At 38.7% G+C, this 27121-nt stretch overlaps 1 protein-coding gene across 1 annotated transcript in view; it reads right to left on the reverse strand.

Moving 5' to 3' along the window:
• TNRC6B (trinucleotide repeat containing adaptor 6B) overlaps positions 1 to 26912 on the reverse strand; it is a 136095-nt gene extending 109183 nt beyond the window's left edge. Inside the window, exons 1-3 of the mRNA XM_065677680.1 lie at positions 26712 to 26912; positions 11136 to 11208; positions 6319 to 6417 (exon numbers count right to left, since the gene is read on the reverse strand). Coding sequence (XP_065533752.1) covers positions 6319 to 6372 — 54 coding nt within the window. The 5' untranslated portion in view covers positions 6373 to 6417; positions 11136 to 11208; positions 26712 to 26912. The remainder of the gene's footprint in view (positions 1 to 6318; positions 6418 to 11135; positions 11209 to 26711) is intronic.
• Positions 26913 to 27121: the final 209 nt, after the last annotated feature.

Here is a 27121-nt window from a genome sequence, read left to right on the forward strand (position 1 = left end):
TCCTTCTGAATTTAAGCTTCAATTTAACTTAAATATTGAAGTTTATGAATATTAGAACACGTAACTTGGCAGATGAGATGTAAATACTACAAATGCAAGCTCAAGTTTCTTTGTTCTCAACACATACGAAATAAAAGCAAGAGCTTAGATACTCAAGTAAGTGTCATACTTTTTAACCTTTACATAATCTCTGTGAACGCTTCAGGATAAAAACAAACAACAACCCTAACACAGCCAGTGCCAACAGAGTTCTGAAGAGTGATTTAAACAGAAGGCAAATGCTAGCTCACAATTAGACACCAAGAGGCAAGAAAAATAGGAATTAAGCAGGATGAGAACAGGTAGGCAATAATGTAAAGACGAAAGATTCGTCTTGACAGGAAAGAACAGGGTGGCAACTTTAAAGTAAGTATAACAAGGATTAACTGGTAACCTCAGGGTAGCTTGACAAGTGGCATTGGACATTGAGACTGAACAACAGAGCAAGCCTCAATGTTTTTGCAACTGGATTTGAAAAGGTATGGAAACTTTCCAAACCAGAGTATGGAAAAGTAGCCTAATTTCTGGACTACTTATTCAGTTCAATAATTATTTCTACAAATACTAATGAAAACATTTCATAAAAATACATTTATCTAATACCATACAGAATATTTTCCCTTTTCCTGTACTTATTAGGAGCCGAGCATTGTTTCAAATCATGTGCAGCCATGATTTGTGTCCCTAGATGTTTATCATACAAAGCATTAAAAGGGCAGAACTAGCTATTTTTCCTCATCTCCCTTCCTCAACACTGAATCAAAATAACTATTCATAAATAACTTTTTCTAAATTACTTTGGTTGAAGTCCCTCCCTGCAAATTCATAGGTTTTTACTTTGAAAGATGAAGAACAACAAGGGGAGGGGAAAATGTTTCATTTGATGAGAATTTAACTGCGCTTTTTGAGAACAAAGTTTTCATCATAAGCTCAAAACTCCCGCCAATATTGAAAAAAAAAATCTAAAAATACTTCAAATAAGGCACAAAATTTGAGCTTCCTCCTGCAATATTTTACAGCAAAGGAACAACTGAAAAACAAAGTTTAAGTGTTGTCTGTGCAGTAATCCTTAACAGATGGATGAAAACAGCTGAAAAGAAATCAGCCACAAACAAGAAGCTCAGCACTTGCTGATATTTTCAGAGTACAAGGGAATGGAAAAAGTCTAGTAATCATTAGTGGCAAATTAGCTACCACAAAATACCATAATAAAACCAAATCACAATCCAAAGAACAGTAAAGGGTGTGGGGTTCCAAGTAGAAATGCTATTTTCTGTTCTTTTTTATGAACGGAGCCCTGAAAAGCCAGTAACCAACCACACATCCCCCAACTATTTTACAAAGTGAAATTATGCTTTGCTGTGTAATACTCACCAGCAGATCATATGGATAAAGTAGACCCAACAGTCCTACAGCATATAACTTCTACATCTGCCAAAAATAAGAAGTTTTCAAAGATTCCAAGCTCATGTGAAAAAGCTTACTTCTGTACAGGTTGTTTCCCCTCTTAGTTCCACTAATATTAGCTAAATACTGGAATCAAGAGCATGCTATTGACAGGTGCCAGCTGTCTTTATGTTGATGCCATTTTAACAGAAAGAGTATTTTCTGACAGCCTGACAACAAGGAAGAAACTGTGAGATCAAACAATGGAACCAGTTAAAATGAAAAGCCCGCCCGGTAAGGGATGGGAAGAAGGGGAAAGAGCACGTGCAAAACCCACTCATTGCTGGAAACCAATCCAATGAATGACAAAAGGATACATTGTCAAAAAAAAAAAAAAAAGAGAGAGAGAGAAAATTCCCAAGTGTATGCAAACAGAAAGCACAACTCAAATACCACAATATTACAGGGGGAGGAGGAATGTAAAATGAATTAAAAATGTATTCATTAATAACAGTAGGGAAAACAAACTTTTAAAGTGACGACTGAGTCCATCAGTAACTTTCCTCAAGCTTAATTACCTGGAAGTTGCCACTGGATTTCTGCCATTCATTTCAAGAGCAGCAAAGGCAAGGATGAAGGCCAACTTTTGTAGCAGTGCTGCCAGGTTAACAGCAGCCAAGCAAGATTATCACTCTTTCACGACGCTTGACTGCAGTGATTTCACATGTAATGTGGAATAGTTTGAATCACACAGTCTTTAAGGTGACCTGCTCAGCTCTACATGAGGAACTTTCTACCTTTTTCAAAACCAGAAAGAAATCTTTTCTCTTCAGGGCCTGGTCTTGATATCTCAGAATACTATACAGTCTAGAATGCCAGGAAATCTGAAACAGGTCTAGAATCAAACCAAATCACTTTACAAGGAATAAAGCACGATCTGCTTTCCACTGCATGATAAAAGTCTTCATGTATAACTTTTTAGGTTATTTTCAGACTGGCATCGCAGGAAAGATGTTTCCTGCAGTACCCAGATCTATTTATATCCTGATGGTCATGGTAACTTCATGAAGGGTGATTCTCGTGGCATCCCTGACACTCCAGAATACTTCATTTAAGTATACCTCAATCTACAAGAAATTCAATTCTTCAAGTTGTGCCCTCATTATTCCAGAAGAGAAGTATCAAGGCTTCTTCATGATTACGACTGCTGACAGCACTAACATACTGCCGCTTCCTGTGCTACTGGGCAAGAACTTAAAAAGCAAAGCAAGTGACACCTTTTCAATCAACTGAACTTTCTTTTAACTGAAGACTCTGGAAACAAATGCTGGTAACTGGGCATGAAATCTGCAGTCTCAGGTAACTGAGATTATCATTCCAATCATTAATGCTTTTCCTATAATGCATTACCAACAGGGAACCTTTGCTTTGTTGCTTTATGAAGAGTCAGTTATTAGCACTCCAAGACACTGAACTTCATGTAGTTAGCCTTACTCTTTACAAAGATAAATTATAAGCATGTCTTTCCATGGTGATAAAGACAAAATATATCAATACAACAAAGATATTTCTTGACGTCAGTATATTTACTCTTTCCCTCAAGTTCAATATGTATTTATGGAAAATACAACAGATAATTTTCAATTCAAGATCAGTTTAAGACAGTGTCAGAAGTGATTGTTAGGTGACATTTTGGCAAAACCCTTCTTGCCAAAATATAATACAACATGGAAGGGATTCAGCTACAGACTAACGACAGTTTTCCATGCCTGCTTGCTCAAGTGCTTTTCAATTTAAATTCAGATGAAGTGATAACAGGAACATTCTGCAAGAGGCTGAAATGTAGGTTTCTCGCTTGTTGCCAAGACCAAAACTGAATGGAAGAGGAAACCTGAACTGTGAGGAAGTACCTACCAGACCCCTGAGCATTTTGTATTCTGAAAAGGAGAAAAAGTATCAAGCAGAATCATAGCAAAGCCATTTACTAAACAGAAATGCTCCAGGCAGGGCTGACATCAAAGCACTCCAGCATGTGGGCCTGGGACTTTGTCTTTTGAACATAAAGTGGTTTTTAACTTATATTTTATGTAGGTACAAACAAGAAAAAGGTATAAAATTCTACAACCTTTTTGTCCTTTTGCAATAATCCTTTCACCTTTTGCAACAATAGCTTTAAATACTGTTGATGAAGTTCTGCAAGACTGAAGAAATATCAAGACAGAAAGCTTGCCTACTTTTATTTCATAATTATTCTGAGGCATCCAATAAAAGATGAATCACCATAAATTGTAATTTCATTCTTTGCATCACATGCAAAAATCTCTTTCTGGCTAGAAATCAATTATTCATAACAATGGTTAAGAATGGTGCCTTAATCTGTCGTCATATATGATATAATCAAATTTACCATCACTGAAGTAGCTGGCATGTTTTTAATCAGCATTTACTAATCTTATAAGACCTATGAGCTGCAGACTCAACATCTACAATGTTTAAGAGCAGAGATTCAAAGGAGCTGCTTACATATGAAGCATTACAAATCCATCTTAAACAAGCATAGAAATAAAATGCTAGAAGACAATGGCTTCTTCAGATATCATTTACAAGCACAAAAAATAATTTCTAGTGATGGCAAAAGAATAGATGAATTATGGGATTTTTGAGAACAGAATGTAAAAGAGTGATGTCCAGAAGCATTGCTGGTACTTAAATACAGGTATTAAAAAAACACCTAGAAAAACACCTAGAATAAAAAAATCCAACGATCTGAACAGTAAGCGTAACAATGTATTTACCTTTTATTTACAGTTTAGTGTTTTGGAATGTGCGAAAGGGGATAAATGAAAGCTTCAAATAAATATGAGTGAACAGGCAGCTATATTAGTGTCTTTGAAGCACAAAACTAAATTCTTCCAAAAAACATCATGTCATCTGTCTGGACGAGCTGAGGAGCAGGGGGGTAAACTCCTGACAAAAGAAAAAAACCTAAACTACATTACTGAAGTCTTAAAAATTATTCCTTAGGAAAAACAAGAAAATGGCTCAGATCATGTAAACATTCATAAATTAAGGACATAATTTTCATGATACAAGACAATATTTGTTGCCTTAATTTTTCTAGAGCAAGTCTTTCCACTATTATAGCTAGAAAACTTTCCGGAGACCAGGAAATAGAGGGTAATCATTTACAGCCTAAAGAAACACTGAAAAATACACTTTGGTGAGTAGACCTGTATATCACAGGGGGGACTACATACAGTCATGAGTCTGTTTTACTTAATAGATTCTGATCTTCTATAGCTCTTTAATTAATAACACTGAATACCAGATGTATGATTCCAGATCTCCCGTGTTCTCTAAATGAAAGTTATTTCAAAGCAATAATGCGCACGCACTTAGGTATTTAAAGTCAGTCTAAAAGATCTGGTTTCACGTTAAAGCTCACTAAATTTTCTGAACACCTAATGCTGGAATAGATACAATTTGCCATTACACCCAGAATTAAGAATGCCAAAGTAAAAAAAAAAAAAAAAAACACACATACTTTTCATTGGAGGAGAAAAGTAAGTTTCACAAGCCAGCTCCTTCAATCTACTTCATACCACACAAACAAAAAAAAGCTAGGTATCCGTACGTATACAGAGGTACCCCTGTGTATATACATAAATATGTACACACACACACACACACACACAGATTCTCATGTTCTCTCAGATTCTTGCCAATAAAACCAGTAATTAATTGTACCATGATGTTTTCTCTTACACGTCCATCCCCCCCACTGAATCTTGTATCATTGCCAAGAGATGCATTCATTACCCTGGATGGCTGCAGGTACACCCACTGATTTTTTTTCATTTTGCAGCTAATTTAGCGAGTCTTCCTTCAAAAGTGATTTAAAATTAACACAGTTCCTAAAGTATGTGCAGGAAAACTGCCAAACCCTTTCTCTAATAATTAATCACCTCCTAACTTGATACCTATGGCTTGAAAACCATGATTTATTTTCTATGAGAGCATAAACTGATGACAACGTTTCTCAAAAAAGCTCCGCTAGAAAACTACAGATTTTATTTTTAGACCTCCAGGGTTTGCTTTTCTTTTCTTCAGCTACTCTCTTACACAAAAATACAAGAGAGCCAACAAGGATTCAGATTTTTGTGACATTTAGGATCCCTATTTTAAACACAGATCAGCTACAAAGTTAACACTAACTCATTGAGATAGCTGGGACTACAGAATAAATTTATAAACTTCTTGAATAATATGCTAATCGCTATGCAAACCTAACTAATTCTTAACCAGACATCTGCATCTTCAGGTAGTAAGCAAAAAGCAGGACACAACCAACATTTAATTCAACAGCATACTTTATAGACTCTTGTCCCAACACAATATGTTAAGAAACAGAGGTATCTTTAAAAACAACATACTGTCCAGTCTCACAAAAAAGCACATACTGGCAAGTTAAAGAAAACAAGAAGCAGAACAACTTGAATACAGACCAGTCAATAATCCACAAACAGTGACACCTGCACCTAAGTGTCCACGTGCCTCATTCTTTAAGGCAGCTGAGAGGGTGGGTGGGTGGGTAGGACAGAAAGCTTGAAAAGTCCTTCTAGTTCTAACAGATGGAATACAAACTTAGTATTTCTTTACAGGAGTTCCCTCTTCCCTTTCTGAGAGTGTGCACATACATGGTTCCAATCCTTAGTAGATGGCAGATACACCTTCCTACTGACATTTTAAAAACTTAATTTTTTAAGTAACTCCAGCGTAATGAATATTATTTACTTGCATATTAAAAATACCACCAGCAGTCAATATTTACTCCATGTATGCCCCACTGCAGCCAAGCAAGCTCTTGTTTCTCCAAAACACAGTGGTATTTACCTCACTGACCTTGGGACTGCCTTCCTCCAGTATTTCTCCCTCATCAGTTTGCATGGGAACAGGATCTGTGCAAAGCTCTGCAGAAATGCAAAATACTGCCTAAAAGATAAAAGAGAAAAGATATTTTCAAAACAATGATTTTTCCACCTTTACCAGAGTGAGACTGCAGTGCACATAAATAACAATTCTAAGCTATGACCTTCAATGTTCCCCTTCTGCAAGTATTTGTTGAATTTATGTTTTACACAAACAAGACAACTGTTATTCAGGACAAGACATAACTCTACTTAATTAACATGGGAAAAAAAACCCAAAACACACCTAACAGGAATATATTTTCTTTTTCATTTTAAAATCTGCTATTGCTGAGGATTTAATGTATTGTGTTTACTCATTAAAGCTACAGTCAATACGGAATAATCACACAGACTAGAGCTGAGCAATTCTTACTAATAGCTTTTGTGCAAATATAAGCTTCAGAGATTCAGCTTACAGACAACTAAAGGTTATTAGTTTGAAAAATTATTAGACTCCCAATGAACTCACAGTAGCTTTGAATTCTTAGTTTAGGGAATTTTTTACCTCATTTTAGAAATAAATACATTCTAGGCTTTAAGTAGTTCAGGGAATTGATAAACTCATTCATCTGCAGGCTGACATTTCCAGTCTAACCCAGGTCAACAGCTCCCAGCGTTTCCAATATTCAACACTACTTGGTAACTTGGTTTTAGGTTTTTTTAACAGTGTCAGTGCAGTCCCAACTGAGCAAAATCTACAGCCCAAACTCCACCTTAGAATTGCAAAGTAACTTATGGAAGAATTCAATACAGTTAGGGAGACTTTGGTTACAAAGATTAGAATGTCTTCTACTCCAGAAGATAAGCCATCTTTCAGAGGTAACAGATCAAATCAATTTAACAGATCAAATACATCAGTGTAAATTTGGCAGGAATCTCTCACATTCAAAACGCAAGATATAAGCTATCAACAGGTCTGTAACATTCCAGGTATGTGGAAAGTAAGGGCTCACACCACATTAAGAACTCTCTTAAAGCCAAGAGCTGCTGGCTGTTAGCAGCTGTCTCTTTCAAGCTGCTGTAACTCTTCAACTGCACCAGCATTTAAAACACACTTAAAGCCTCTCCACTTGCATCTCAGGCACACAGCTGCTGATTCTACTATCACCTTGAAAGCAGAAATTCAATGACTGGAAACTGACAATTCTGGAAGTGCAAATAGTAATGAGGTCAAAAAGAGAATCCTTAGAAATCATTCACCCAGATGCACCTTCTTCATTGCAAGGTTAAAGCTTCTTCATAAGGTAAGGCTGTCTGCACAAACAACATCTTCTGTATGTTGTGCATAGGTAGACAACATCTTTCATGGCTATTAGGTTGACACAAGGAATGAAGAATGTGTTCTACAAACATAAAGGCCCTGAAGCTACAAATGTTACATGCAACTCATTAAATCTTATAACCAACAAGCTGTTATGTTCAGCAGTATATATCCTCATGCAAAGCATGACAACTATAAAGACTTTCAGTATAGTAATTTCTTTTTCTGAGGAGAGAGAAAGGAGGATAAACAGACCTCTCACTTCAGTCCTCACCAAATATCCTGCCTACTGCATATAATCAAAAATCATAGGTATCAAATGCTAAGCATGACTTGTATCACACATCTATGCCAAGATCCTCCTGCACAGAACAAGTATTTCCTGCTGCCAGGCAATGCTCTGTTTTGCAGGAGGAGGGGAGAGGACAGACTGGGCAGTCCCTGTCCATGGTACTTAGACATGCTCCGCTTCAGAAACCACTTCAGAGCTTCTGGAGCTGGGAGCTTCTGAGCATGGTTTTGTAATAGCTCGATTGTTAGACAGATTGCCTGACGTCTAATGACCAAAACAGCTTTGGCTAGAAGGATTGCTGAGGCACTGAACTGCCTTCAAATCAGAGAAACAAGCAAGACTGAACTTGAGCTACACAAGCATTAAAAAAAGCTTATAAAATAAACCAAGAGACAGACAGGTCAGGCCAAGACCACATCAAGGATGGGTCACTGCTCATTCAGAGTGCTGGAAGAACTCACAGATGAACCTCTGAAAAAATGCCACATTTAGCTTCTGAGATACCCCGGAACAGAAACTAGCCATACTTTGACACCAGTTTTTATATATTACTCCTGGAAGAAGACAAAAGCCTTCCAACTAGTGGATACCAAAGAAAACAAAAACTCAGTAGAACTAGGAAATAAAAAATAAAAAAAATAATAAAAAAAAAGGCTACAAGAACAAATAAATCAGATCTCCCACAGATGACAGATTAAACATGCTGAACTATCTATAACTCAGAGATCAGAGTAGGAAACAGAAAACCAGAAAGAAATCTGTAAAAAAGCAAATGTAATGGAGAAAGAAAAGAGTTTATTCCCTCATTTGTCCCGTAATTCATCACCTTTAATGCTCAGAACATATATCACACTATTTTGCACAATGCTCAGTTAGAGTGAATTCACCAGCATGGGATGGTAAGAACAGGGAAGTTCTGAAAGACTGCAACTTACTTAAATTCACAAGGGGAAAAGAAAATCCATCAGTATGTTGCAGCTGGTGTAGGAAGACCCTAGGCCACAGGTTACAAGAAGAAGTTTCGCTGAACACTACCCTTCTATTGTATTTTGCTCCATTGTATCTGCTGCTGGCTTCTTTCAGGAGACATCAGGCAACAAACTATAAGCCCAATTCAACAGTATCATTTTTATGTCCTTTCTGATTATATGAATTCTTGATTCCCATGGCCACTGACACGAGTGCTACATTTCAAGTTTACTGCCAAAGGCAGGCATTTGGGGATTCCTGAATCCATGGGAAACTATACCTGGCAGACTTCTGTAGGAGACATTCACAACTGAGCGTGACTTCTCAGCCAACAAAGTGAGGCTCAGCGCCAGCATGTGAAGAAATAACAATTAATTGTTGACACCACCTCTTAGGCTCACTAGCTACCGAGCAGAGGGCTGAAGGTCATAGACAGGGTTATCTGATACACAGAGGATAGACAGACAACCAGCATTTGAACTAGTGTCCTACAGGATTGGGAAAAAAGGCCAGTGTTAAAGGGCATTTATTTACTTATTTCCAATATTTGTGTATAACCAACAGAACTACTCAGATGGGACTGAAATCCCCCAATCTTTTTATTCAGATGGCATCCTCTAGAAAAATTAACCAACTTGGGCTTGAGTCCCCTTTCTGCAGAAAAGATGTACACATTTCACTCAGTGATGTCAGAGTGACAGATGCAGCTACCAGTTATAAAAATCAGTGTAAGCTGAACAGTGCAGAGCACCGTATGGAGACTATCTCTTCACTACTGCATTGTTGCACACTGGCAAGTAAAGCTTGAGCCAAATAGTAGTGAACAAGGTATTCACATTCCCTCAGGTAGAAAGCTTCACCATTCAGAAACACAAGGTCCTCATTAGTAACAGAGAGCTGGACTCCAAGTGTCTTCAAATGTACTGCTCATCAAGCAAGCACCACTGGAAATAAGCACCTTATCTAATGCAGCAAACACTATTTTTCAGGTTGCCAGCAGCAATCCACTGTTGACTAAAGAATAAAACTGTTCTTTGTTTGATAGAGGGGAAAAAAAAACCTAAAACCAAACCATTTCAAGCTTCTGAAGAGGTCACCCGTAAAAGAAGAACTTATTAACATAAGCCCAGTAGTGATTCCTGTGAATTCCAAAGTCTAAATTCGATATAGCTTGCTGGAAAAGCTTTGAAGGACAAAGGCTGTGCAAACTGTAACCATAACAGATAGTAAACTGAAATTGAAGGTAGGTCCGAAACTCTCTCGTAAGAGCACAAAGCAAAACAAGCACACAAGTGCTCTTCAAAGACGTGATCATGTATACAAGGCATACTTGAGAAAAAGCAGAACAAGGCTGACCTGTCTTACATGAGACTACACTTGACACAATCACATTGATACACAATTGCAGTCATTAGTCTCTATCTAGATACAGAAAAAAAAAAACGTTAATTTTTAACAGATGGTCTAGCCACATTATATTTAATTGCTACAGCTTTACATTATACCCAGTTTGAGATTACACAAAAGCAAGTGAAAATTTAATATATGGAAAAGTACAGAATATTTTTGTCACTTAAAGGCAAATTGAGAGGTACCAAGACGAAAGCAAAAGCATGCAGAAGATCAACAAAACCTGAATATAACTTCATTGCTTGTAGGAACTAATTGCTTAACTATTACAGTGACTTTCAAATCTTTTAATATATTAATTTTCAAAAAACCCCATCATATGCATCAATTTTAGCCGACAAGAACAAAGCATATCAGGCAGTTCCAGAAAAAACTTCACACCCAAACCCACAGGAAATAACACACTAGGAAGTATATGAAAACACTGATATATGATAGAATCATAGAATGGTTTGGGTTGGAAAAGACCTTAAGATCATCCAGTTCCAACCCCCCCGTCATGGGCAGGAACACCTCACCCTAGACCATGTCACACAAGGCTCTGCCCAGCCTTGAACACTGCCAGGGATGGAGCATTCACTATTTCTTTGGGCAGCCTGTTCCAGTGCCTCACCATCCTCACAGTAAAGAACTTCTTCCTTATATCAAACCTGAACTTCCCCTGTTTAAGTTTGAACCCGTTACCCTTCAGCCTATCGCTACAGTCCCTGACGAAGAGCCATCCTAAAGTTGATTAAAAACAAGTATAGGTTAGTGTTCTCACCTCCAACTTTCAAGAATGCAATATTGAATTTTGGTTGATTTTTACCTTTGACAGTTTCCAAGGGCTGTCAAAGCCCACAAGGATCCGTCCTGGCTACATTCAGTGCAAAAACAAAACCCTAAAAGGAGACAAAATAAAGGAATTTAGAAGGTCAGCCAGCTGTGGGCATTAGTAGATAAAACACATGTAAAACCAGAAGTCAATGCTCCCAAAGCACTTAGGAAAAGCCATATTCATCTTAAAATCATGCAGAGTAAACAAAATATTGTGATAACAAAAGCAGCAATACCGCCCCCTCTCACCCCTTTCCCCCTGTAATTTGCGCAGTAGTGGGGAGATGGGGAAAACCGCTACAGTTAGGGGTAGAGTTAAGGAGAGAAGTACATTTTTCCTCACTATTCTTCCACTTTAACTGCCACCCCAGTCTACGAAATTATTCCTCTAAGGCAAGAGATTTATGTATTGCAAAAAGCATTGACTTGCTGAGTCTCAGGCTCAAATGTAAGCTTTTACAGAATAAAGCTGCACCACTGCTAGAAATGCATCTTTACCTCAGAGAAAAATGTTTAAAATGTAATACTGTTTATTGCTCATGTATACTTACCCATCACCACACAACTTAAACCAACAATCAGTTTTGAGGAAAAAAAAAAAAAATAGAACCCTTATAGTATGACCCACCAAACCATTTAAGAGCCATCTTACACCTGATACCTATTGTATTTAGTCTACTGACTGATGAGCTTGCTCTGAATCTTCCTGAATAGTACAGATACTAGCCTGATGCTGAAGAATAACAATGTATCTTACATAATGCTGCATGACAGAAACCTCAAACTGATATTGAACAGGCATTTCCCCTTCCAAGGATTTACTGTCAGAACCAGAGTTTCTCTAAGCTTTGCCACTAGAACCAACTGGGAGGGCAGGTGGGTGATGGGAATAAAAATCTAATGTTTCCTCAAAAAACTAATGGCAATTCCTCCTAAAATAAATGCCACCGTTTAAACCAAGCATTGTGAATTTTATGTGATGAAAAAGTTATTTGTTTGGCAGCAAGTTACAATTTTCTCATTATTAATCATCAGATCAACCTCTAGTTTTTAACTGTTTATTTACTATGCACAGGTACAAAACTGAAATGTTCATTTTTTACCAAGAAAAGAACATGCAAGCAAGGTGCTAGCAAAGCAGACTACAACATGTGCAGTCTTCCCAATCACTTGCAAGAAGTTTTTCCAAGTGAAAAAAAATCTGCATTAAGTACATCACCAGCTTAATACTATGATGTCCCAAAAGTGTTAGCAACCTTAGAGTCCACACCTAAATTGAGAATGTTTTTACTACTCATGGCATTTTAAATCCTTGTTAGAAACTAAGGTTCTGGAGGCAGAAGTCTAATAAAACTCAAACTCTTGATAACTTTTACTGTAAGTGAATGCATACTTTGAAATTAGTAAGAAGCCAAAACACTAAGCACTTCACAGTAAAAAAAAAAAAAACAAAAACCAAAACCAACCAACCAAAACCACTAACCCCCCCCCCCCAAAAAACCCAACAAGAAAACTAAAAGCACCACAAAAATAAAAAAATAAACAAAAAACAAAACCCCAACCCAAAACACTGCTTTCATCTTAGTGAACTAAGTAACTTCAACTTGGTGAACTAAGTTGAATTTACCTGGCTTCACTAGGTAGCAGGAGACCAAGAAAATACCTCTACTACTAAAATGTATTGAAAATAATAGGCAGAGGTAAGAGTAACCCACTCCATTCACAGAATCATAGAATGGTTTGGGTTGGAAAGGACCTTAAGATCATCCAATTCCAACCCCCCCTGCCATGGGCAGGGATGACTCACCTTAGACCATGTCACCCAAGGCTCTGCCCAACCTGGCCTTGAACACTGCCAGGGATAGAGCATTTAGCACTTCTTTGGGCAACCTGTTCCAGTGCTTCACCAGCCTCACAGTGAAGAACTTCTTCCTTGTGTCTAACCTTAACTTACCCTTGGATTCAGTTTGAACCCATTACCTCTTGTCCTATCACTACATTGTCTGCAAGTTTTCAATTTCCCCTATTAATTTCCAAACTACAGAAGAAAAAAAAAAAAAAATTCCTCAACTGAATGTTTAACTATTACCCATCTGCTTAGAACATCCCAGAAATATCCATCCACACCATTTAATACACTATTATTAATGTATGCTGACAAGTAACCAGTACTTTATAGGTGGAGTCAAAGGCTGTTTTTGACTTAGCAGTTTTATCACGTTTCTTATATGTACCTCCATCCAACAAGAGGATCAGCTAAAAAGCAAGACCAACGAAGGGTCTGTGCAGTTTTTGACAGTATGGGATCTTAAGCTGGAGGACAGGATATATTGCAGAAGCTGGACAAACTGCAGTTTTTCCCAGAAAGGGATTGAACCAGGTCAGATACTGAAATATTGTAGAATTAGTATCTAGCAAAAGCATTCACAGTTCCAGCCAAACCACTCCATGCTTAGGGACCGCTGATGTCTCCATGGGAAGACAGAGAACTGCTACTAATTATGCCAATAATCTGTCTTATCTCATTACAGAATCTTATTCAAGAAAAGAAGTATGGATTCCTATCCCTAGCTGAAAAAAGGCTCTCGGCAGCATCTAATTTTTACTACATATATGACAAGGAAAGACTGATTGTCCTCCTCCTGTTACTCTGACAAATTTAGGCTTATATTTCTAGAGCAATAACAATGTTAATTAGCAAAGTCAAAGCAGCACAAGAGAGTAGATACCAGTGAAAACAGTTTGGGTTAAAGACAGAACATGATGTGTAGCTGAGCAGGACTGCAAAGGTGTTACAGCAAGAAGAATCTCAGTCTCAGCCAAGGTCAGAACATAAATATAAATATCACGCATATATCTCTTAATTCAAATCCTCAAATATGCATCTACTTTGGCCGGGGCTTTAGGATGCATCAACCCACTTGCTGGACTGCACAAGGCCAGCAAATCAGACACAGTTTGATTAGGTAGCCAGAGAGAAGGAAAGAGAAAAACAAATTAACAACCCGCCCACAATTTAGGCTCCATTACTCTAAAAGAAGAAAGTGGAGGACCTCCCTCTTCTCTCCAAAAACTGTGACAGTTCTTAACCTAGTATTAATCAGCTAACTACAACACTTACTTATTAGTTCTGGCACACTGAAAGATCAGACTCAGTTTCTGTGATTGCAAGATAATGGAGACAATTCATTATACCTATATACTGCTGGCTCACATGTACAAAGTCCTAACCTGACAGACTAGAACTGTATGCATGTACAGTGTAACACCCCAAATTTTCTGCATATATTTCTAGTTCCAATACAGTGAAGTGCAGCAATTCGCTTAGCTGGGTTAAGGAATCTATGAAGCAGCAGAATACCCTGTTCAGAGTCGCAACTCCTAGACTAGCTTTCTTGTACCAGTGTTCTCTAGAGTGCTGCACGTCTTCCCACATCTGTGCACCAAGTTCTTTACTTACACAAATACCTCCTTTCTGGTCACCTCACATAAGCTGTTGCTGTGGGAACATAAACATATTCCAGGTGCACAGAACTGAAAGGAACAAGCTGGCATCAGGAAAGTGTTTTCTTCACATTCTCCCCACACACAATCTCCTATCCAAACCCGTAGAAACAGTAAACACTGGCAGCATGTGTGAAAGAATTTGTTGATGACTATGAGATACAACAGAAGAGTAGGAAGCTCTAAAAATACGATTTCTACTCACAACTGGGCAAAAACATGAGGTGAAACTTGTTTCTTGTTTAAGAGCTGAGAGAACACATACAAGTGTGCTCAAGGAAATTGATTACATAATCCTACAATAACTTCTGAATACTAAACACTGTGTGTAAAAATTAATCCCACTACCTGCCAATTGTGAGATGTTTAATCTTGTTTTGAAAGGATAAAATATCAGCAGCACTGAGCTGCCTAACACTCAAGCCCATGCAGAATCCACCATTCTGTCTTAACCACAGCTAGAATTAAATCAATTTTGGTTTTGCAAAACATAACCAACTTCCAGGAACGAAAAGCGGACCAGAACTATTGGTTTACCACTATACATCGAAGTTAACATCACTAAAGTCTAAATTATTCCAGTTACCAGGCACCATAAAGGAAATATTTGTTGTGAAGGTAACCAAACAGGTGGTATGTTTCTAAATTCACTGCATCATCTTTGTTTGCTATGCCTCATGCTTGATATACAGCATTATTCAGTGACAAACTTCCCATCATGGGGCTAGCTGACATAAACTGAGAATTTTTTTTTCCCTGAGCTTCCAACACTAACAAAAGCTTTCTGGGTATGATTTCCATTCAAACAATTTCTGACTAGAAAGGGTACCTTTGGAGACAAAAGGGGGTCTTTGCCACCACCATGGTTTAAATGTCCCTTTGCTAAGTGGATAGATGTTTGACAGCAGCAAATTTAAAACTTAGCTCTGACTTATGTTGTGGAATGATTATGACAAAGCAACCAAAAGCACACTCTACCAAAAAGCCTCAAGCTGTCTAAAAACATCACCTTGCCATAAACAGCTACTGATGTAACTACACAGAAACGTCACACACCCAATTAGGGTACTGGGAAGTTGGCTTAAAGTCAAGCAAAATTTCAAAACAATAAATACTTCATGTTTTTTCATATACAGCACACTGGCACTGAACAGTCATGATTTACTAAAAAAAATAAATAAAATTAATTCTCCAGGACAATTCAGGTGTCACTGCAGTAGTCTTTCTCACTTGAAGAGGGAAATGTAATCAATTAGAAAGAATTCCCTATGAGGAAGAGAGATGCTACTGGTATTGAGAGGAATTTATACTCTCTTTCTTTCACATTGTTTAGAACAATTTCTTTGCATTATTTAGGTGGAAGGAAATCCAAGAAAGATTAGCACTTCAAGGAAAAACTAAATAGATATGACGTAAAGATATGACTCTACTAAACAAAGCAGCTGGGTAGAATGGGAAAAGGCGGAAATCTTAAGCCTTTTATCAAAAAAATAAATCCAGAGAACAGCATTTAGCAATGGTGACTGAGTACCCCACAAAATCACCATATTCCAAACATGACGTGGGTTAAAACATCCGTTATGTTTAATTCAGTGTTGGCTGCAGAACTTACACTTCGTTCAATACTAATTTCTCTGCACTGATGTTTTCTGTACTATATGGAAAATAGTTCAGCTGTTAATGTAGATATGACACAGCCACTTTCAATGACAAGATAAATAAGTGTAACTTGTAACAGATACCATGCACACTAGTGTATACTGCTCTTCTAAGGGAACATGAGACTAGGCAGACTACCCAGCAGTTGTCATTAACCTGTATGCACAAAACACAAGCCCCAGTTCATAGCACTTAAGTCTTTTCACATCAACAGCCCAAATAAATGAGCAAACCACAACCTACTAGTATTTAACTCATGTCTATCCAATCTGTTAAAAAAGCAAAAATTTTATGCACTTGATCACCTGGCTACCGGATCATGTTTCAAAAGCAGGAGAAGGAAAGGCAGCCCAGGACTGAACAAAAATGGTCCTAAGTCAGACTTTATATTTAGAAAATCCAGTTTCAAGCTTTTAAATCTTAAGGCAGCCTTGAAACATGAGCTGAAGACAAGAATATTGCATTGACACCTTCCCAGTGTTCCAAAACATTTACATAAACAACATTTAAGGTGCTAAATCCTCATCCTCCTACTAAGTGAAAAATAAATTGAAAAGTTTATTTAAAAAAAATATTTTGCTTACACCTTTTTGCTACTTTCTAATTCAAAAAGCAGCATAAAAAACTCACTTCTTTCGTGCTCATACTGATTTTGCTAAAGAACCTGTTAAAGGCTACAGTAAACATAAAACGTATTTGTCTCTACTTTACCTCAGCAGCCTACTGTACACTACACATCACTTCTCAATTGTAATCAAGGTTACATCCCAACAGTATAATCAGACCAAAGCTGCCAACTGGTTCAGTTTTCCAAAGTTCTTTGTGCTTTCTCCCACCCCATCTTTTCAGTGTGGCTCAAGCATATACGCATATTTACATATGTGTACGTACGTATATATATGTAATAAACATCCTCAGCACTCTTTCCACTTTTTCTCTTCAAGTCCTTCAACACTACCACAATGGTTCTTGAAACTACTGAAACTGAAGTTGTTGGGAATACCATTTTGTTAAGTGACAACAGTGTCCTCTTGACAGTCAGCAGCAGTATAACAAGAGCTTTGGTGATGACTGGAGCATCTAGGAATTAAAACATGACTCAAGAATATTGGCTAATTTTTCAGTCTATATCAAAGTTTTACCCAGACAACATAATAAAAGAATTATTTTAGCAAAGCTGGAAACAAACTATCACTTAAAAAAAAAAAAAAAATCCTTTTCAGTTGTTCATCCCCTGTTCTCTTATGTCTTGCAAACTAATACTTTTCAAGCACCAAAAAAAGGGGCTATTTCACACTGCTAATACTGCTTTGACGTGATAATGGTAGCAATGCTTGGAATCCTAATGGCACACAAGCAGTTATTACCATGAGTATTACAACTATCATGCAATTTAATGGTACCCCAGTGGCAAAAAAAAGGAGACGCAATCAACATGTTCACAGTGCCAGCAATCCATGTATACTATCTAGCATTCCCAAGGATTCAGCACTGCTGGAGCAACAGTACAACGGGGGCAAGCCTTTGCTTCAGGGCATTTGCAAAAATCACAGAAAGACTTCAGAGTACAGAGGACCTGAGTTTTTCGGAGGAGAGGTGAAGAGGAGACTAGACCAGAGACTTTAAACATTTTTCTACACCTTAAGCAAAACGCTATTACAAGAGAGAAGCCTATGTCCCAACAGCTCAACTTTAAACCTGAAAGCTATAAATAACTCCTTTACTGCTTATAATCCTAACAGTCATCCCATCAGACTGTTCATACCACAAAAGACAATTTAAGAACTTAGGATCTAAGGTTTTCCTTTTCAGCCACAAGTAACAGCCACCAAGTCCTGTGTAACAGTATGTTTATCAAACTCAGCAGTAGTAACTAAATTAAAACTGATAAGGTAGTAAGCAGTCATGTGCACAGGAAAGGGGGAAGGGTGCTTTATCCACTGGCACATTTAAATGGCAACTTCAGCAGTTGAAGACAGCACTACTAAAAATCATTCAAATGCATCACAGAATTGGAAGATACTGTACATTTCAAACTCTTTAGTTCTTACTATCTTCCTCTATTATAGGAAGATAGCTAAAATATCCTTTTATTAACCTATCCTTTTGTTTTGTTACCTTTTACGGTAAGAGCTACATTGTTAGGAACTTCACACCAGTGCAGCAATACTGGTGCTCCTTCAGCAGCTGGGACACTCAGACACCCGTACACTGCAGCTCTGGATCTCAGCACTACTCCCGGTAATGTAACACAGCATTGTGTAGACCTTTAAAGCCAGACTAAGCCAAGACAGAGCCAGGAGGAAGCCCGAGGGGAGATAGACTATTAAGTTTAAATCGCATCTTGCTCTTATTTTTACTTTTTACTTCACTCTTTGCGAGTTTACACCTAAAGTTTTTCATATGAATGTTCTACATTTATTACATTTGTAATAATTAAAAACTGAGGTTTTTGTTCTATACAAAACATTCTGACTTCCTACTAACATGATTATATATGCAGAGAAGTCCAAGATCTTAACACTACTACTGTCAAAGAAAACAAATACTGAGTTAAGGAAATCATTCTAAACTATAACTGCAAATACCAACTTTCAACATAACCAGCTGCCAAGTCCAGCCTCATCAATATTTATAGCCTGCCATCAGTCTGAATTGTACTTTTCAGCTATTCAGGCACCTAAGAAAAGAACAGGAATTTTCAAAAATCTGCTTTAAATTCAAACAATATTTTTTCAATCTTCTTCAAAGAAACAAGACAATACACTAATTTTTTAATGACCAGATTACTTCTTTCTTTAACACAAAATAAAAGTTATTAACGATACAATCCTAGTCTTCAACACTACAATCTCTGATAAACATGCTCAGTTAGAACTACCAACTATAGAACCACTTGCAAGAAGAGGTCTGGACCTGCTTAAGTATGGGTGATGTCAGGGCCGTAAATCTTCAGTCTTTGGGGTTTGGCACAAAACAGTTCTTCAACATAATTTCCTCTGAAAGTGGCATTTAAAAGACAGGTAGCCAATCTTTAGTATTTCCACCAGAAATGTACAAGCCTGCTTTTAGGCTACCAATCTGCAATAAACACGACAATTGATTTTCAGAGTTAAGCTCTCCCACTGTATCTAAAAAGCTAACTCTCAGGTTTTGGATTCGCTTTCATACATACCCAGCTGAAGAAGGGGCAAGGTAAGCTAGTACACAGTATCCATACACAAGGCAGTACCAGTTTATCTAGTTACCTAAACTGGTGAAAGTAACATTATCCAGCATTGGGTAAGTACAGGGTTAGAGCTAAAGACAGAATAGACCGATTATGTCACTATATTCTTGCCCTGAGGTCATCACTATGCTACGCTGTCAAAAGTATTTTTCATTGCTTATTAGCCAATGTTGAAAGTATTTGATCCAGTGAGACTACTACCTTCTTTCTCCCCAAGACACTTCTCCCCAAGCTGATTTACTTTTCAATCCACAGCAAGTCTTTCATAATCTGAATCCATTTTCTGCACTATACGAATTGCCAAGGACAAGGAAAAGAAAGTTGGCCTTTGAATATGAAAGAACTGGAGGAGTTAATTACCAACAAAAGAGAATATTATTGGCCAGTTCCAGTTGCTTCTCTGCTTACTCTAAAAATTAAACAGGCCAAGCAAGAAAGTTATAGGCAGCTAATGTACTGCAACTACATAGTTTACAAAGTGAGTGAAAAAGTCTGGCTATGCAGCAAAAAACATTTTCTCCCCTTTCTACTGTTCAGCAGAGTGCCATCAGAAACATAAAGGTAAAAGAAACATTGAAAAACAACTAAAATCTGCATGTTCTTCATACTGTCACCACACCAGTCATAGAAAACAGATGAGCAGATCTTGAAGCACCCAAATATTTATCCAAGCAAAAAGCACAGCTATATTATTATATATAAATACATCAATTTAACCTTTATTAACTCATTTTGTTTTGACGGGCTAGAAAATGCACGAGCTGTGCGTGTAGCAAATCACCACACAAGAGACATTAATATGAGGGGCAGAGGAATATCAGTATAAAGACACTATCCATCTTTTCAAACTTCCCAATGGAGAACATTCTTCAAAATACTAAATATTGGTGGTGGTTGGTTGTTTTCTGTTGTGGGGTTTTTTGTTTTTTGGTTTTTTTTTTTTTTTTTTTGAAGGGTCTATGAAAAACTCTGTATCTTGATGAACAGTCCCAAACAAGCACTGTGGCTTGATTCTTCTCATTCTTGTTCTCCTCATCAAAAAAAGACTCATCTTCATTTTGAATTGCAAAAATAGACATCTGGTACAATGCAATTAAAATCCAGCAAGGCAGAATCTGAGCTATTTGACAAACAGAAAAAGTTATAAAGCTTATTTGAAACAAATTCTTCTCAGAACTCAAATGCGTACGGAAGGATATGAATTTAAATTACAATGGCTGTAATAGTAAAACTTCCTGTAAGGACAAACATTCATGCCAAAGTGCTTTTTTTAGCTTCTTACTTAGAAGCAGGTTAAGTTGAACTTAAAGAAAAAAAAAAAAAAAAAAGCCAGCAGAACAAAAAACCCAAACAAACCTCAGCCATTTGCAAGTGTTTCACTGGTTTAGTAAAGAAAGTGAATGTACAGGTGATTTAGCCTTCTACAAAATCTGACTTCTGGAAAAACTTTTAAATCACAAAGTTATACTACTGATGTATAAAAAAAAAAGCAGATTCAACCGTTTTCTGTAGCGACAAAACGAAACGTACTCTAATGCATTTCAACTGTCTTCAGAGTCAGACTATTTCTAAAGATCCAAAAAAAGGACCAGAAGAAAAGTAAAAAGTTTTCAAACATACAAGAGACGAGCTGGACAACCTGTGTATCTTCAGCCACACACAGCTGATAAGACATCCAAGTTTATAACTAGACCTGACACAGGATTGGTGGGCAATGTGTATATCTTGGCTGTAAGCAGCAGCAAGACAAGAGGTCCTACTCCTATTCACGTTGGTGGATCACCATAGGACCAAAGCATGTTTAGTCCACAGTAGATCGCCAAGTCCCTGGTGAGTTCCTTTATCTTCTTGAGGTGAACCCCTTTCCTACCACACGTGTGCTACAGCCATAAGACTTTTGCAGAGGTCAGAGGGCCAAAGAAGTTGGTAACAACTTCTGCCTTAGAGCAGCCCAGATGACTCTCAGTTCGGATCATGTGCAGACTTAACAGACCAGTCCTAAAAGAAAAACGCTGACATACAGCTTTTAAAACATTTAGCTTCTTGATTCAAAAATCATACTTCCAATTTAACTTGTGAAACCTCTCACAAAGTGTACTTTTGCCACATGAAGAACACAGTAGAGAGCTGCAAGGCACAACCACTATTTGCTGTAAGAAAGAGACTCCAGTAGAGAAAAATCCTGCAACCCTAGGATACAAGATGATCAGAAGAACAGGAAGAAGCCTTTTCCACTAGCAAAATAGAGGCTAGAAATGAAAATCTCTCAACAGAATAAATAGTGTCCATAAAAAACTATGTTCTTTGTAGACTGCTACCACATCAAATGGCATAAAGAATAAATTTCTCCTAACACAGAACAGACCAGTACCCCCCAAAAAATGGAATACACTACTGAAAACCCCTTTGTCAGGTTGTTGTTCACTACAGGGCTTTTTATAATGCTGGCAAGAGCTAGGATGAAATTATAAAAATTAAAACATAAGTAAAAACATCAATGACTTTTCTTTCGCAACTCATTTAGATGGCTTAGAGGGCTTCCCCTCACACAGGCAACATGATATTACAGTATCACCTTTTGCCTAATCCTCTGTCAGTCTATCTAAAATTATCAACTCTCCATTTTGCAACTTTGCTTCTTATCCTTTCATCCCCTAATTAGCTTTTCAGCCTTCAGTCTTCTGCCTGACAGGGGCAAAATACACTGACTACCAGTTTATACTTTACACATTTTTTCTGACCAGTGTTCTGTAGCATGCAGCATAACATATGCCTTCCAGCACCTCCTATTTCTCTTGACAAGCAGTATGTTTCTCCACAGATCTAAAAGCTAAGCTGGGTAAATGCTACTTTCAGATCCATTTTTGCCCTCTTAAATAGATACCTAAAAAATTTGAAGCAGTGCAAGTCTCAGACAACATCAGTTTTTGTCCCAGATTTTTTCACAGAGGAACTATTGTTTTTTTTCTAATCCACAGACATTAAATCAGGAAATACATACAAGATATCTGATTTCAGAACTACTAAAGCTGGCAAGGCCTAGAAATGCAATCCGTACTGACTAGCTGAAACTAGAAAAGGTCATCTCCATAGCTCACTACATGGTAAACACGAAGAACATCCAAACACCGACCACAAGCCTTACACTGGTGAAAACTTAAAAACCTCAGAACATTTCCCTACAACATGATGCAAACCATAATAAGTGCAAAATCACCCTCTCCTTTTGCCGCTATAAGGCGGCAAAGGAAAAAATTAGTTAACATACTCACTGCCTACTGCTCTAACAGAGAAAAATAATCTAAATACACCAAGTCTTTGCTGCAAAGCTGCTTACTTCCCTGAAGGAAAAAAAAAAAAATAAGTGCAATGCAAAGCAGGTATGAACAGTAAAGCAGAGAAATGTAAGGAAGTAGGAGAATTTTCCTATCTGCTGAAAGCAACAAGGAACAGCAATCAGAATATCCTCATTACTATTACCCTGGTCACCTCACAAGCACAAATACCGACAGGCAACTACTTGTCTGACAGTGACAGCTGCCTCAAGTACCAAAAAATGTCCCTATTTTTATTAGCAGATAGTAGCAGAAAGTTTACTTTGGATTCACAAGAAATTAAAACCAATTCTTCTGTCCATATTCCACGCATTGTTTGCTGAAAGAACAAGCAAACATAGCATATATATGTTGTCTGAAAAGGGGAGAAAGACATTAAATGTTAAGCTAAGGAAGACTAACCGCAAGAATTCATGTCTTATTCCGTCACATCTAGTCAAGCACTTAGAAATATGCTACTAACTGCTCAACATCTCTAAGTTCTCGTTATTTAGAACATGACATTAGATTGACATCTTCTTGCTATTCTTTGCCCAAGATAGTATAACATTTCACAAGTAAAATTTCTGAAATTGCAACAAATGCATTATTAAAAGCAAGTCCAGAGATAATTCAGGCCAACATATTTTTATAAGCACCAAGGCGACAAAAAACTTGTAAGCTAAAAGAAAATCACTGGTATATATTTGCTAATATGAGGTACTTCCCCCTTCTCTACATGCTAAATATACTTAATTTGTCCTATGAAAGCAAACAATCCCAGTTCTTCACAATGACACATTTACTGATCCAGAAATTACACACAGAAAAAGGCTGAGTGAAAAATAAAATCTAATAATAAGGAGCTGAATAGCTGTACGCTGTGAGATACACTGTAAGTAGAGGTACTGCAGCATTTGTAAATCTTCAGTATAGACAGAATTTGTGAATTTAATAGCAGCAATAGAGAGCAATTACTGAGGAAAGCCATTGCAAAGAAGCTGGAAAATGATTGTTCATTGTTATTATTACTATTACTGCGCAAACCAGAAAATATCTGTATAGAAAAAGACATTCTAAGAAAATAAACACGATAATGGCAATAAGTGACTATGACAAGAGACTCTGCATCCAAGCATTCTGAAGAAAATGGAGAATGAAGTAACTGAACCATTAAGTGGACTATTAATAAACTCACTCAAGTCAATAACTAAGCTCCTTATACTTCTATGATCTCCAGTTCATACTGCTTAATTGTAAATCCAATCTCTGTGAGCAGAAATACACTAATTTTACTGGAGGAAAAAAAAAAAACCCAACCACAAAACAAACACTCAAAACCATAAAAGAACAAACCCATTTGAACATATTTTCAAATTACTTATTCTGTAGTCCAATTCTTTCTGTCATTCTGGATGCAGCTATTCACCCCATTGCTCTAGACAGATATCTCTATATATGATGTATATTACGCATTACTTCTGCAAAATGTACTTATTTCTAGTTTCCTACTTCCTGTGACAGGAGGCAGATCTAAGGTAAAACACACTACCTCAGAACTGTGCAAAATTCTCTCCTAAAGCTCTCTCCCCTTCAAGTCATCCTCCAGCTTCAAGTTTTAATGATCAAACACTCATCGCCAAGCAAAGCCATGACACACATTCTACCTAAATGTTTTACTGGACTATTCAGTCACACAAACTTGGGTAAAATAAGCTTTTTTTTTTTGATTCACAGTTTCAAGATTTTTATTTCCAAACATTTGAGGTATCATTTAAATGAAGGATTAGATTTCCAGCTAAGTTAGTGCTATAGAGCTGCTAGACTGTCTAACAAAGACACAATGACTGTTTTATGAAGTTTTGGAGTTTTTTCCAGGACTTCCACATTACACAATTGAAGTGGTTCCCTTTACTAAGCATCCAAGTAACAACATTATGAGAAAACAGAAACCAAGTTCACTAATGAAGGATGCCCATTAAAATTTCACCATTTTGCACTGAAACTTCTGAGCTAATTCTCTACGTTTGTATTTTTTTACATAAAAATGCATACTCATGAAATCTGTACTCATTTACACGCAGTATAACTTACCAAGGTGAAAGGAAAAGGTGTTGTGATAGCCTCACCTAGTTAATACACAGAAAGATGTGCCTACACCTTGTTGCTCCTAGAACTTCACAGCACAAAAGCTAACACACACTGTGGGCTCTGTTCCCCCTTCCCCAGCCCTAAAGTTTTTGCAGAGGTGATTTCTTCACTGCAGAATTGATTAGTTTTACCTGCAGGTTAGTTAAACACAGTTGAAAAGTCACCCTTAACAAACCACTCCTTGAGATACACCTACATGGCTTTCTGGGCACTAACTATGGATCACATAATAAAACTTGACCTTACCCTTAAATTCAAGACCCCAGGTAATGCAGCAGATGAACACACAGACCACCCAGCTTCTCACTAGCCGCACGTGTCATCAGAGAGAGTCACCATGGGAGATGAGGGAATTGTTGAAGAACTTCAGTGCAGGCAAACTACAAAGTTAGCTGAATTTGTGCACATATTTAATAACCCCACAAATCTAAGGTACTACCTCTGCAACGCCAGTAGTAGAAACTAAAACCCAACTCATCTGGGTAGCAGTATTACTGAAAAATACTAAGTGAACCAGACTTTTCAAAGAAGGACCAACAGAAACTCCAAAGATCTACCTACTTCTTTCTCAGGAAGATTCAGTTTTTGAAAGGGATGAAAACACAACACTGAAATTTAACAAATCATGATCAAATGTAATACTATGGATTGCAAAAACAGAGTTAACTTCATGGAGATACCTCAACAAATATTCTTAATGTTAGTGAAATGTTAAACATGAGAAAATGAAGTACCGTTTACAGTAGCCAGCATGTCTGTTTTGGCTAGGAAAACACTTTGTTGAAACTTGGTTTTATTCCACAAGCCTCAGTTGTACCCTGCAGTAGATACTCCTACATGCATTTTCACGCAGCAAGATTTGAGCTTGTGAGATACCATGCTACAAGCAGCGTTACCCGCAACCGGTAAAGTGTCTCCAGAAACAAACACACATTTTGCTACAAACAGCTGGGGAAACTTTTTCTATTCCCTTGCCTGGGGACACACCTCTGAGGCTGGTCACTCCTCCCTCCCACCCCCATACACGCATTTTAACTACCATCATGTTCAACATATCCAACGCTGTTTGTAGCGGCATCAGCGTAACCTCAGCATCGTCCCCACGCCACACCAAAGCACTTTTCAACCCCAGCCGCAAAAAGGCTTCTCGGAGTCCTTCCGCCGTTGTTCGTTTTGCCCGGCCTGGGCGAGCTGCCGTACGGGCGGCTCTTCCCCGGGGCTCGGCAGCCAACCGAGCGCACGGCGCTGCGCACCACGGCTCCGGGGAGCGGCCTCAGGGTCGCCTGCGCGTCCCGACGGGGCCCTGTCGGGAAAACCGGAGGGGCAGCGGACGGGAGACACCTTCGCCGGCGGGGAGGGGGCGTTGCGAGCCCGGCTCTGCCCCGGGACAAGCGCTCGCCGCGGTGGAGACGGGGGTTGAGCAGCAGCAGCCCCGGCGTCGCTGGGGTAGCGCCCTTGAGCCGCCGCTCGGGCCCCTCCCGCCGGCCCGGCCTCCCCTTTCCCCCCTCCCGCCCCCCGTAGCACTGCAGCTCGGGGGTGGGGGGGTGGGTGTGCAAGCTCGGCGCCAACGGCCCCCTCAGAGGCGGCGGGAGGGTCCTGAGGGCGGGAAGGGCGCTGAGGGAGAGAGGGAAGGAGAGAGGGAGGGGGTGAGGCTCGCGGCCCGATCGGGGGGAGAGGGAGGGGGAACGGGGGGAGCTCGTCCCGCACTCACCGCTGAGGCGCCGCCGCGGTACGCTTGAGCCCCCTTCTTCTCAGTGCCGTGGCGGCCCGGCCCGCCCGCCCGCCCGGGAAACACGAACCCGGGAAACAAGCAAGCAGCAGCAGCGTGAAGCGCCCTCCCCTCCCCCCTTCCGAAACACACGGGGGGGGAGGAAAAAAAAAAAAAAAAAAAGAAAAAAAAACTAAAAGAAAAAAAAAAACTTTCCTCGCCGCCGTCTCCCTCCCCCGAGCAGCACGAACCCAAACACACCGAGACACGCCCCCGCACCGCCCCTCGCGCCGCCCATTGGACGGCGCCCCTCCGACCCTCGCGCTGATTGGTTTCCCAACCTGTTCGTCTTCGCCCTCCGCTCCCCTTTACGCCCCTTACACGCTGCCCATTGGGAAGAGCCTCCGGGATCT

The sequence above is a fragment of the Lathamus discolor genome, chromosome 1 (genome assembly GCF_037157495.1).
Source record: "Lathamus discolor isolate bLatDis1 chromosome 1, bLatDis1.hap1, whole genome shotgun sequence".
Taxonomy (NCBI): Eukaryota; Metazoa; Chordata; class Aves; order Psittaciformes; family Psittacidae; genus Lathamus; species Lathamus discolor.